The sequence below is a fragment of the Suncus etruscus genome, chromosome 10 (assembly GCF_024139225.1).
Source record: "Suncus etruscus isolate mSunEtr1 chromosome 10, mSunEtr1.pri.cur, whole genome shotgun sequence".
Taxonomy (NCBI): Eukaryota; Metazoa; Chordata; class Mammalia; order Eulipotyphla; family Soricidae; genus Suncus; species Suncus etruscus.
In genome coordinates, this window is record NC_064857.1 from 40825323 (window position 1) to 40839546 (window position 14224).

At 39.5% G+C, this 14224-nt stretch overlaps 1 protein-coding gene across 1 annotated transcript in view; it reads right to left on the bottom strand.

Annotated features, from left to right (window-relative positions):
* The window catches only part of CHD7 (chromodomain helicase DNA binding protein 7), a 147213-nt gene that overhangs the window by 85430 nt on the left and 47559 nt on the right, over window positions 1–14224 (bottom strand). The window contains exon 2 of the mRNA XM_049781939.1: window positions 13036–13463. Within this exon, the coding sequence (XP_049637896.1) occupies window positions 13036–13463 (428 nt within the window). The remainder of the gene's footprint in view (window positions 1–13035; window positions 13464–14224) is intronic.

Genomic DNA, 14224 nt, shown 5'->3' on the forward strand with positions numbered 1-14224 from the left:
AAATGAAAAGACACTTCTCTGAGGAAGCCCAACAGAGGTCAACAGACACATGAAAAAAATTTTCATAATTACTTATCATTGGAAAAATCCATATCAAGACACCAATAAGATATCATCTTACACCAGTGAGGATGCCACATATCAAAAATAATGGGAACAATCTCTGTTGGTGGGGAGGTGGAGAGAAAGGAAATCTCATCCACTGCTGGTAGGAATGCTACTAGTCCAACCCCTATGAAAAACCATTTGGAGGGTTCTCAGTAAACTCCAAATTGAGCTGCCATACAACCCAGCAATCCTTCTTTTGGGTATCTGTCCCTAGGACAGAAAAATATTCATCCAAAAGGATGTATGCACACTACTATTCATTGCAGTACAATAGGTAAGACTTGGAATCAACCTTGATGTCCCACAACAAATGAGTGGATCATGTATATATGACACATATGTACAATGGAATATTACATACTGTAAGGAATGATGCAAACATGTAATTTGCAGTAACATAGATGGAACTGGAAGACAATATGCTAAATAAAGTAAATCAGAAGAAGGATAAATACAGAATGATATAACTTATATGAGGTATTTAGAATAATTACAGAAAGAAATGCAATGGTCTAAATGGGAGTTGTCTCGAACACCCTTGGCCCTAGAGTATACAGTAAGGAGAAGGAAAGAAACTGAGTGGAGGAAAATAACAAACATGAAGGAATGTGGGCCAAGTGGTCTCAGGTGCATTGGTGGTGTTAAAAAAGAACTGAACTAAATATCCAAGCTAAACAGCATCAGCAATGGAAACAAGAGACTCAAACTTTAACAATCTAAATTAAAATCGGCCTATTATACTGGCAGGCTGGGTGGCATGGGGTGGGGGGTTTGATATGGGATGCATTCAGGAACATTGGTGAAAGGAGGTTGACATTGGTGGTGGGACTGGCCCTGATTAATTGTATGTCTGAAACCCACCCATAAAGAACTTTGTAAATCACAATGGCTTCAATAAAATAAAATTTAAAAATTATTTTCAAACTATAAAAAAAATTGTATGGTATTGAACCTATTCTTGGACTTTGTGTGCTCACAACTTTTTTAAAACAGAGAGCTGAACCTAATGAATGAGACACTTGTGGCATAATAATGTGCAGCATATTGTAATTCCAGAAGACAAATGTTGCTCTAATGAAGTAAGATATACGGTGAAAGGCTCAATGCTGGTAGAGAGACTACCTAACCTCTTTTGAGTCTATAGGTATTCTGGGTTGTGTAGATGGCTCAAGTAATATAGTATATGATTAGCATGTGCAACACTGAATTTGACCTGCTGAACCTGGCTGAATGAGGCATTGCATATTTTGATGGGGCAGAGAGAGCATAGCAGGATCCAAGCTCCCCTGAGTATCACTGGAGTTTCTCCTATAAATTGAAAGTCAAATTCTGGGGTAGAATAATAGTACAGTGTGTAGGGAATATGCCTTGAACACTATCAACCAATGTTTGATCCCTGTAGTATATGAAAAAGTTTCCATCTACACCTATATGGTCCCAGAAGTTAAGATCTGAGCTTAACTGAGTGCTGGGTGTGGCCCTAGCCCCCCACTTCACTTTAAAAAGAGCACAAGCTCTGTTTTTAAAAATATAAGCACCAGGGGCCAGAGCGGTGGCACAGCAGTAGGGCGTTTGCCTTGCATGCGGCTAACCTAGAATGGACTGCGGTTCGACCTTCCAGTGTCCCATATGGTCCCCCAAGCCAGGAGCGATTTCTGAGCACATAGCCAGGAGTAACCCCTGAGTGTCACTGGGTGTGGCCCAAAAACCAGGAAAAAAAAAGAAAGAAAAGAAGGAAGGGAGGGAGAGAGGGAGGGGGAGAGAGAGAGAGAGAGAGAGAGAGAGAGAGAGAGAGGGAGGGAGGGAGGGAGGGAGAGAGAGGGGGAGAGAGAGGGAGAGGGAGAGGGAGAGAGAGAGAGAGAGAGGGGAGGGAGGGAGGAAGGAAGGAAGGAAGGAAGGAAGGAAGGAAGGAAGGAAGGAAGGAAGGAAGGAAGGAAGGAAGGAAGGAAGGAAGGAAGGAAGGAAGGAAGGAAGGAAGGAAGGAAGGAAGGAAGGAAGGAAGGAAAAAGAACAAAAGGATCAAGGGCATAAAAGCATAACATTATATGGACCAGAGCAGTGGTACAGCAGGTAGGGTACTTACCTAGGCATGCGGCTAACCCAGGCTCAACACCTGTAATTTCATATGGCCTCCTGAGTACCACCAGGAGTATATTCCTAAGCACAGAGCCAGGAATAAGCCCTGAGTACTGCTGGGTGCTACCCAAATGCAGCAAGATAGAACAAAATGTTTAAATAAACTCCTGAGAATAAAATGTACTTAACACACATTGACTACAACAATAGATTAATAATAGTCATCTAATTAATTGATTACATTTTATTTATTAAATAATTGATTAAGTTATTTTAAATTAGACTGCAATGATAGAATCAACTAATCACTAAACTGACAAGACAATCTCTGCAAGGCAGTTAATAAATCCAAAAGTGAGGACTTCACTCAAAGGCAACTAGAGGTCTCTAGACGAAGACTTTCGAAGTGCTCATTCTGTGGCCCACCTAAGGGATGATGAGATACTCTACAATACATGATCATGTGAACAGTAGAGTGGATAGTAGCAAGGTCTCAGGCAGTAACAGCCCTTGCATGATCTGAGTTGTCCAGCATGACATCAATGGGCTTCACTCCTAAACCTCACCTACAAATTCTAATCCTACTATCGTCAATGAAAACAAGTGAGGAGTTAACAATTCTACCTCACGTTCGACAAACTAAATAATTTCAATGACAATTATTAGTCCTTAATTTTAATATTTTCCAAATATCATTGAATTTAAGTCAAATCATTTTATTTAAATTGTTACATTTTGTACTCCTAAGTATATTCATTATGCTCTAATGTTTAGGAAACAGCAAAACAAGGAAAGATATTAAAACATAATTACTTTTACTTAAATGTTATTTCAAGTCCAACATGCCTTACTTTTACACATACAAACAAGCTTTCCAAAGATGTGGAGACACAGTTCTAGTAGTTATTTTATTTATTTTGGTTTGAGGCCTGATGGTGGTTAGCTGACTATGAGCTTATCGATCATTCCTAGCAGGGCTTAAGAACCACATGGGCAGCCTAGAACCAAACCTGAATTGGCCACATGCAAAGTAAGCACCTTACTTGCTAAACTATCACTCAGACCTCAAGAGATCACATTCTTCAGCTGAAAATAAATCCCATGTTTAGTCCATTCCTAAATGGACCTATTTGGTCCATTCCTAAATCTCCTAGGAAGCTTTATCTCCTTAGAAGTCTAACACCAGCCTGTCTTTTGGGGTATTTTTCAACTAAAATGTATTTCCTCTTGAATGTCTTCTGTTGCTTTCAGACCTCCTCTAGATAACCTTTCATACCATTTGAATCTTGTCCTGAGAAAAGCCTCAGTGCTGACCATTTTTCAAAGAACATGAAAAAAGAAATGACATAGTAAAAAGCTCTCCTGTAAGAGGGTAAGAGATTGAATAGAAGGTAAGGTGCTTGTCTGGTTTGATCCACTTTACTGTACATGATCTCCTAAGCACTATCAGGAGTGATCACTGATAGTGCAGAAACAGGAGTAAGTTCTGTGCACAGACAAGTGTGAGGAGGGAAAGGGAAGGGAGGGGAGAGAAGAGGAGGGGAGAGAAAGGAAGGGAAGGAGGAGGGGGGAGGGGGGAAAGGAAAGGAAAGAAAAGGGGGAGGGAAAGGGGAGGGGAGGAAAGGAAAGAAAAGGAAAGGAAGAGAAAGGGGAAAGAAAAACAGAAAAGGAAAGAGGAAAGGAAAGGGAAAAGATGAGAAGGGAAAGGGGAAGGGAAAGGAAAGGAAAGGAAAGGAAAGGAAAGGAAAGGAAAGGAAAGGAAAGGAAAGGAAAGGAAAGGAAAGGAAAGGAAAGGAAAGGAAAGGAAAGGAAAGGAAAGGAAAGGAAAGGAAAGGATGGGAAAAGAAAGGAAGGGAAAGGATGGGAAAGGAAAGCAAAGGAAAGGGGAATGAAAAAGGAAAGGAAAGAAAGAAAGAAAGAAAGAAAGAAAGAAAGAAAAGAAGAAAGAAAGAAGAAAGAAAGAAAAGAAAGAAGAAAGAAAGAAAAGAAGAAAGAAAGAAAGAAAGAAAGAAAGAAAGAAAGAAAGAAAAGAAAGAAAGAAAAAAGAAAGAAAGAAAGAAAAAGAAAGAAAGAAAGAAAGAAAGAAAGAAGAAGAAAGAAGAAAGAAAGAAAGAAAGAAAGAAAGAAAGAAAGAAAGAAAGAAAGAAAGAAAGAAAGAAGAAGAAAGAAAGAGAAAGAAGAAAGAGAGAAAGAAAGAAAGAAAGAAGAAAGAGAGAGAAGAAAGAAAGAAAGAAAGAAAGAAAGAAAGAGAAAGAAAGAAAGAAAGAAAGAAAGAAAGAAAGAAAGAAAGAAAGAAAGAAAGAAAGAAAGAAAGAAAGAAAGTAAGAAAGAAAGAAAGAGAGAGAGAGAGAGAGAGAGGAAGGAAGGAAGGAAGGAAGGAGGAAGTGTTAAGGTTTAAATTACTTTTATATTGAGTTTTCAACTAAAATCATCTAGAATTCAACTGAACATTTTAGAAGTTCAAAGTATAAAAAAAGAATCATCGTACAACCAGGAACTATATAGAAAATATAAAGCTTTTTAAATTTTATGGACTGAGTTAAGATCTGCCAGAAATACCATGAAGTCTATGCTATCTGATCACAAGAACTCAAAACAGACATTACCACTTTAGTTATATGGCACCATATGTAATTGCATTGTACTACAACAAAGGAGACCTGAATAAACAAGACATTAGAAAACTGAAGTCAAGTGTGCCTTTTCAATGCCCTTTTGTTATAATACAACTTTCCCAGTGCCAAACCTAGGGCAAATATTTGGTTTCCTATGCCATATTCTAAGATACCTCAAAGACTCAAGAAGGGAGAAAGCAAAGGCAATTTTGGCCGTTAAAACCCCACTTTCAATATTATCATCTTCCCTGATCTGCCACATTGGGCAATCCACAAATGACAGCTACATGCTACCACCTACATTTTCATCAGATGCTAGAGGATAATAGATTATTGGGTGGAGATAAAAAACAATGAGGAGAAACTGTCACCCACTATAACAAAAAGCCAAACTCACATGAAATGATATGTTCCAGCAGAAACAGCTATCAAATTTTATTTTAGTAAAAGTATGCTGTCTTTCTACCATGAAAAAAAGTCTTGCGTCTTTTTACCTAACCAACACACTTTCTCTGTTGACACCATTATATTTTATTTTACTTTATTTTGGTTTTGGTTGAATACCCAGTGTTCTTAGAACTTAATCTTGGCTCTTCCTCAGGAATCACTCCCTCCTTGTGGAATTCAGGAGACCATATGGGGTGGTGGATATTCAATTCAGGTCAGTTGTGTGCCCTATCCAATGAACTAGCTCTCTGCCCCTATTAAAGAATATTAGAGCTAAGTCCATAGTTTTTCATGTGAATGTGGCCAAGGAGAGTGGTGGCATTTCAAAGCACAGTTGCTATTATTTACTTTGCAAAAGTATCTAAAATTCAAAAAAATCTTAGTGTAGACTAAGACAATTATCTAAAAACATCTTTTTATAACAGGACAAATTTAGCATTCATCAAAGAGTCAAAACCTGAAAACATCCATGGAGATAAAGTGAGTGTTAGAACACACAGGACTACCATATGCAAGGCTCTGAGTTTGATCCTGATGCCACATGCCCTGGCCCTTCACCACCAGGTGTGGGCAGGCTTAATGTGCACCCTCTAGACCCCCAGTTTTACCAGAGCTGACCACTGAACTTTATACCCACACCACTAAGCTGGGCATCACTACGAGTAACACCCTGGTCCCACACACTAGCATTTCAGGGGTAAGAGCCAGGGGGGCGAATCCAACAAGGCACCGTAAAGTCCTCTTAAACATCACTGGGTACAATCCTGTAGTCCCCAGTACAACCATGGTGGTTCAGGGTAATTCCTGGCATCAGAGGGCTCCAGTAGTGTGTGTCCAATAGTCACACTGTTGGGTTTTTGCATTGAGCATTGGCGTGGTTGACCAAGAATATCCCATGGGGCCTCCAGACTTTCTATGGAGTACTTGGGAAGAGCCCTGACCATACCCTCCCCAAATCAGCTGATGGATTTTTCTATTTTTTTTTTTGTTTTCAAACTATAATATCACAACTACCTCTGCTGTTATAATATATAGTCATCTCTGAAATTCTACTTAGGATTTCAAGAGCTGGGATCTAGTTCAAATAGTTTCCCCCTCCCCAAGCACTTGAGGTCCTATATTTGGTCCTGAATACTGCATGCCTTCCCCCATCACCAAATTGTAAAATCTCATGGCACAGCCAAGCACTGCTGACAGTGGCCCCTGGGTAACAGCGCTTCGGGGAATGACCTCCTCTTCCCACAAAAGAGAGACTTCAAAGAAATGTTTTGCTCCAAAAATCCTCCCTCCAAACCCTGTGTCAAGCAACAAGCTTATTAACAGCACTTGTTCTGAAGGTTGAGTGTTGTTGGGAACTTTTTCCCTTCAATGTAGAGAGAATCATGTTTTGCCAAAGTATTGGCTTCTGCAATTGAAAACAATGAGTTCTCATGATCCTTAATCTGACTCAAGACAAATCCGAAAGGGGGAGTACAAGATGGTAATGAATTCAGTGGTGCTGAATTTGTTATTCTGAAGGAAAGGAAAAAATCTGGAATTGAGGGCCAGAGTGATAGTACAACAGGTAGGGTGTTTGCTGTGCACACAGCAGACCCAGCTTCGATCCCTGGCATTTTATATGGTTCCCCACCACCCACCCAAGCCTGCCAGTAGCAGGAGCACAGAGCCAAGAGTAACCCCAGAGCACTGGTGGGTGTGGTCCAAAAACAAACAAAAAGAGAGAGAATATGGAATTAAAAAGGGGCTCTTGCCCTTTTATCAAAATAGCACTTGAGATCAGCAGAAAAGAGGCATCAGGTCCCATCCCTAAACTTGGATGTAAAGTAAAGAGGAAGGGTGGGCCCACAGAGAGAATCACAGGATGCTTGTGGGGATTTTGCTCCCTGTTCATCTCCTAACAGTGAAAGGCTCAAAGGTCTATTTTGTGATCATTTAAAAAAAATCTAGACAGTCCTCTGTAGGCATAATGTACAAAAGTTGGAACTCAGTTTTTAAAGCCATATAATGCCTTGGATCAAAACTAAATCACAGAACATGAGTAAAATAAAGAATCGAAAAGCTATGGGTTTAGCTTATTTTATTACCTATGTACCTGAAGGGAAGATATCTGTCTACTCAAAATCCCCATACTTATTATTTAAGATCCTGTAAGAGTTTACTTTTTTTTTTTTTAATAAAGGGACAAGATACTTTTATTGAACAAAATTTTCTTAGAAACACATAAGGATAGAGATTGAGAGGAATAGTGTTGAAGAAAGAAAAGGGAGAACAGGCTTCTTTGGAAAAGAGAGAGAGAGAGAGAGAGAGAGAGAGAGAGAGAGAGAGGAGAAGAAGAAGAGAGGGAGAGGGAGAAGGAGAAAGAGAGTTCACAGGCTTGAGAGAGTCAGGGTTTACTTTTGTGTCTAATTTCTACTGAGAAATTTTATATAAGATCAGACTATAAAATATTTAATAGTTAACCAAAATATACTACCATTGGCTTGCTGGCTGAAACAAAAATACTCTGGGTAAATGTTTCTACTCTTTTTCATTAAACTGGAGAGGGGTTCTCAAAAGCTAAACTCAGCAGGAATAAAACTTGCCAAATACATATTAAAGAAGGAGTCTAGGGCAATAGCTTAACAGGCTGGAGTACATGCTTTGCATGTAGGGACCTGGGTTCATTCTTAGTACTGCATTGTCCCTACTGAGTACCAGTTGTAGCCACAGCAAAATTTAATATATATGTACATTAAAAACAAAAATTTAAAAACTTTAAAATTAAATTAACAAATTACTGTGGATTTCCAAAACTATACTCTACGTTTTGAAATACTTTTTTGACACAAAGAGCAGTATGGAGTTAGAGTGATAGTACAGAAGGGTAGGGTGCTTGCCTTGCAAGCAGCTGACCCAGGTTCAATCCCTGGAACTGATTTCTACCAGGAATGTTTCCTGAATGCAGAGCCATGACTAAGCCCTAAGTACCATGGGGTACAGCCCCCAAACCAACAAGTATAAAAAGGCAGCATGTTTGTTTTCAGTTTAAAATAAAATATTTTCAGTGTTAATTGAGAAGGAAAGCTTTCTACAAATTTTATATTGGGGTGGAGAAAAGGGCAAGTAACAAGATGTGTTCCTAGAAACTGCAAAAGAGGCAAATCTCCATGGCTTCATTTAACTGAAGCTTCAGTAGTCAAGTCACAATCTTTGACCAAGTTCCCTTTTATGTACATTCAAAGAATCTTTATATAGCTAAATGGACCACTAAGTCCTTCAAGAGTCATTCAGAGGAAGCACTTCCTCCAAATTCTCTCTCACTCGATAAGACCCCATGCATACACAACAGAGAATATACTGGAAGAAGAATGCAAATCCTTGTATTTTCAGCTTCATGCAAAATCACATCCTTTCCAGACCACAAATGTCTTAGCTTTGATTTTCAATATTAACTGCCCAGACTTTAAAGCTAGGAGACCTGGGGAGAATACTGGGGGAAAAATGAGCAGAAAACAAGTATTTGATCTAAGAGGAAGAGGAAAAGGAAGAACCATTTCTAATAGAAGAGCCCCACACACAGTTTGTTTTTCTCATCATTAAGATTTAAAAACATCTTTTCCAGAAATGCCAAACAGCTTTTTTCTGTTTCACTACCATTCTGTGTAACAGTTTCTGGGCAGACTCTTTCAGGTTCTCCTATATAGGCAAAACAACTGTAATTATGTGTTGGTTGCCAAAAGGGCCCATTTGCCGAGAATAACTACAAATGCAAAACTCAGAAATGAGGTGAGATCAGAGCAGCATAAAAACGCATGAAAAAAAAAATCAGCCCTACTGACAACAGCCACCTTTTCTCATGTTCTTTCTTCTTGTGGGTACTCTTGATGCAGAACAAGCTCTGTCCCTGCCACAAACACAAAGCAGAGCAAAAGCCAGACCACCTCGTGGTCACCTCCATCACTAGTGCTCAGAGGACGGCACACATGTTTGTTGAATTTCACCAAAGATGTGGCCTACTTAGGTTTGAATGAGAAGATCGAAGACGCTCACTAAATTTTTCGTTTTACCTTTGTTTATTCCCTATATTTTCAGCCCTCTGCAGGAAAATTATTTTCTATAAACAAATTCATCAAGTTAACTTATTCAGGGAAGGAAATAACTGGTATCATGTAACATTTTGCAAAACAAAATTGCCACTGCTGTTCTCCAAGGCTTAAAAGCAAACTGCTCTGCCAATTCAGAGCCTGTACTAACATAAACCAAACCCCCTATTACCTTCATCACCGCATATTCAATTTACATAATTATTCTACTATGCTATTCAAATTTTGCATGTAGTTGTGTGCATTCTACTTATCCTTGCTTTAGGGAGATTTCCTTTCTTGACTTTGCAGAGCAAGGCAAGATCGCCATTTGCTAGAATTCATCTGACCCACAGAAACATTGGCTCAACAGAATGGGCTGGTTTCCTAATTTACTTAAAATCTCTATTCAGATTTTTGTCTCCTCTGGAAAAACCCATGTGTATTTTGTTTCTCTTTCTTCCTCCATCCTTTCCTTTTCCCTTGTTATCCCCCCCCCCATTCTCTACTAAATATATTTATTTAAATAAAGCTATTTTACTTCCCCCAAATCTCCATTTCATTATCATATTCTTGGCCATCAATGACAGGAACTCCTCCACGGAATCTCTTAACCAGACATCATAAATCAGCAAGTGACCCTTTAACCTCTGACCAACAAAGGTGCCACAAACACTCTCAGTGTGGCTCTCTGGTCTAGTTCAGGTATGCCAGCTCCCTTTCCCCTTGCACACCTCCACACAACAGAAGTGTTTCTGTTCAATTATTTTCACAGCAATTGAGGGGAAAAAATGATCACTGATAAGAGGCACCAACTGAGACTATTAGTCAAAAGCAATAGAAAGGGAGAAAGAACCGGACTTTCCTTGTGGAAGAAAATAGCCACACAGCCTTCTTCTTACCAGAAGCTAGAGATTCTAGTGTAAAGCTTATACTTAGACTCAGCAATGTCAAACACATACTCTGCAGGTGAGTCAAACGTCAAGATGAAGCTGAGGCTTGCAACAAGGATTTCTCTAACACAGTGTTTCTCAACTAGGAAACATACTGACTTGTTTGGGCCTCGGGATAGTATAAGGATAGTATAAGGGGGTCTCAGGTAAAAACAACATATTAAAATGGGACGGGGGGGGGGGGGATAACACAACACTACAGGCTAGCCAGAGAATGGGAATGCAGGAGACAGGAAAAAAACAAGGCTGGAAGGTCACCATAATTGGAAAAAGCTCTATCAGGGCCCGAAATGGTGACACAAGTGATAGGGCATTTGCCTTGCCCAGGCTAACCTAGGAGGAACCACGGTTCAATCCCCCAGCATCACATTTGGTTCCCCACATCAGGAGTGATTTCTGAGTGCATAGCCAGGAGTAACCCCTGAGCATCACAGGGTGTGGCTCAAAACGGAGGGGGGGGGAGCTCTAGCAGTTAAATATTAGTATAAATCTGCATTAAAGAAATGCTCAGTACCCATGAAAGCCTGAATTGGATTGCCCAAGTCTTTTTCAGTTGTTTAGGTGGTTAGAAAAAATTCAATCAGTTTCTGTCCCTAATGTGTTTTACAGGAGATAAGGACACAACTTTAAGATCAGTTCAATGCTAATTTTTTTAAATTTGGAGGGAAAAAAACACCTTAAGATTTATGACAAGATCCAAGATAAAGTTTCTTTGAATCAATATTTACCACTGGATAATATATTAAAAAATTAAGATGGAGCAATTGCACAGCGGTAGGGCAGTAGGGCATTTAACTTGCATGTGAACAACTTGAGACAGACCTGGGTTTGCTCCTCTGGCATCCTATATGGTCCCCAGGGCCTGCCAGGAGTGATTTTGAGTGCAGAGTCAGGAGTAACACCCCCACCAAAAAAACTAAGATGGAAAATGAAAGTCAGATATATCTTAAGGTTATCAGTCTTGATGTATTATCTAAAAAACTTTTGAATATACATATATGTATATACATATATATGTCTAAGAGTTTGAAGAATATATTCTTTTTAGACTTTACTTCAATTTCTTTCTCTTCAGGAAAAATAAGCACATGCTTCCTCCCACCAAAGGACAGTCTTAGATTCAAGCAATTATTTATTTTAAAAATGTCTCCTGAATCAGACTTTCTAGTTCTAGAAATCAGAAGTCCCAATCATGACTTCCTCACCCACATTTTTTTTTTGGTTTTTGGGCCACACCCAGCGATGCTCAGGGGTTACTCCTGGCTGTCTGCTCAGAAATAGCTCCTGGCAGGCACGGGGGGACCATATGGGACACCGGAATTCGAACCAACCACCTTTGGTCCTGGATCAGCTGCTTGCAAGGCAAACGCCGGGCCCTCACCCACATATTTTAACATTTAACACAGTAACTCCAAATAATGAGCATGTAATAAAATGTTACTAAAATAAAGCAAATTGTACTGAGTCTGAGTTTAGAAGAGAGTCATAAAAAGAAAATGTTTTTGGATTAAAAATATCACCTACTAAGGTATCAAAAAACATTCGTAAGTAAATGATGATAACTTAGTATTTTGCAATGTAAAAAAAATCCTGATTCCCCCCCCCCCAAAAAAAACCCTACTTTGGGAAGGGGGGAATTAAACTATAATTCAAACTTTCAAAATACTGCATAATAATGTATTGGGGGTTGTGGGGTTGTTCATATATCTTTAGCAGAAAACTGAACATGTAAATGGTTTCTAGCTTAATCAGTGTAGCGGTTAGCCTGGCAGCAACATCTTTTTGTTCACAGAAATTGTCTTTCTTTGAGTACCTGCACAGGCACATACAGGGAATCCTACATGTGCAGGGCTTAACGGTAAGGGAACATCTTTCACATGGGACACACCAATACTGAAGTCAAGCAAAGGACGAAGGCACAGGTGTCTGTGTGTGCATAGGGGCAGGACGTGGAGCATGTCTGCTGATGGAGTTTTAGAACAGGTTCACATTAACCAAGGCTAACCATACTTCCATCTGGAAACTATATTTTCTAACATGAGCCATATTCTGAAAAACAGATTCAGATGTTTGGAACCGGTTCAGAACAGTTGTAAGGAATGTTCAGTACAAATGAAAAAAATTAGTCTTCAATGTCTCCTCTTCTCAGCTTTTCTTACTGAGTAAATATGCCTTCTGGGGGTCAGAGAGTTGGTGGGGGAAGTACAGAGGGCAAGTATGGAGTGAGAGAGGCTATTTCCTAGAACCTAAATTCAAGCTCTTCTTGGGTGCGTATCTAATGGATAACTGCTATTTGATTTCCCCACTAGAATTTCGAACCTGCCCTTGAGAGGCTCCCTCCACTATGTTCCTGATTTAGCTTCTCAGAAAAGGTAAAGCATTAGTGATATACAGCGAACTGCCTGTTTTGCTTTTCTCTAATTCTTCTTTCTCAGTTTTGCATTGTCACTGAAAAAGAGGCTGCTAGTCTGTGCCTACTAGTCATCCTGCTGGAAACTTGGTTCAATTTTTAAATAACAAACATCCATAAAAAAAATACAAGAAAGCCATTTTAAAAAGCGACCTGCCCTCTAAATCACCAGTTCATAATAACGGAACTCCCAATTTTAGAATGCACGAAGACCTTATTTTAGATACTAAAGAAACTCAACAGTTCCATGAAAATCCAAATGCTCCAGCCCCAGCCACCCCCACTTCCATTCACAGGCTGCAAGTGAGTGATACTCGTTTTTGTCCTTGTTTGACAGAACGGGGTTCCACCCACCCACCGCCTACCTTGACTTTTTGCTGGATTTGGGTTTTGGCGTGGCAGTTCTTGCTTTCTTTTCCTTTGGCTCTTTGGGAATCTTAGGGGCTTTTGGGGTCTTGGGTTCCTTGGGCTCTTTTTTCTCCTTGGGTTCTTTCGGTTCCTTGGGATCTTTTTTTACCTTCGGCCTTTTCTTTTTCTTTTTCTCTTCTTGGGACCCATCTAGCGAGTTCCTATTTAGTTCTTGGCTATCAACCCCAGGGAAGTCATCTTTACCAAAACTTTTACTGGGATCCTCTGTAACAATGTGGTTGTTTTTCTTTTTCTTCTTCTTGAGCTGTGGCTGCTGTTCTAGCGACGACAGGTAATCATCACTCTTCACTAGCTGAGCCTTCGGTCCACTAACCTGAGTCATATCCGGCACTGGTTTCTCTAGAAAGGGCTCCGATGGAGAATGCTAAGAGACACAAATGGGAATTGAAATTAGTTTATTCTCTGTAGTGAAAAAAGGAACTGAAAGTTAATGGTGATGTCTCTGAAAGTTACTCTCTATTCAAGCCATCACATATTTCACCAGACAACTATGAAGTCTAATGCATAGTACTTCTTCATTAATGATAGTGCAAACCATGTTGAAAAGAAAAGGGTGGGGGTAGGGTAGATGGGAAAGGGGACATTGGTGGTTGAAAAAATGCACTGGTGAAGGGTGGCATACATTCTATGACTGAAGCTCAATATGAACAATTTTGTTACCATGATGCTTAAATAAATTAGTTCAATTTTTTGATGTCTGCTATTTTCTCACAAAATATGTATTTCTTTCATAAAACTTAAATATACAGTAAAAAGGAACAACTTAGTAATATAGTACAAGAACTTCTCATTTAGCTGGACACTGTCATTTTCCTCTGAAACAGTAAACTGATAAATAAAAACACAACAGCAAAGTCTAAACCACACAGAAAGAATATAAGTGTTCTTTTTCTCAGGCAGAAACAGGAACTTAAATTACAGATATGCCGTATTTCCCGGCATATAAGACAACTGGGCATATAAGAAGACCCCCTAATTTTGCAGTTAAAACATAGGTTTAGGCCTATATTCGCTGTATCAGACAGAATGTTCCTGTGCTGCAACTGTATGTACCACAGTGAGCCAATCACAACAAGCAAAGGTTCAAAGGTTATACTGTCATAGACTTCCTCTCTGACTCTGGCC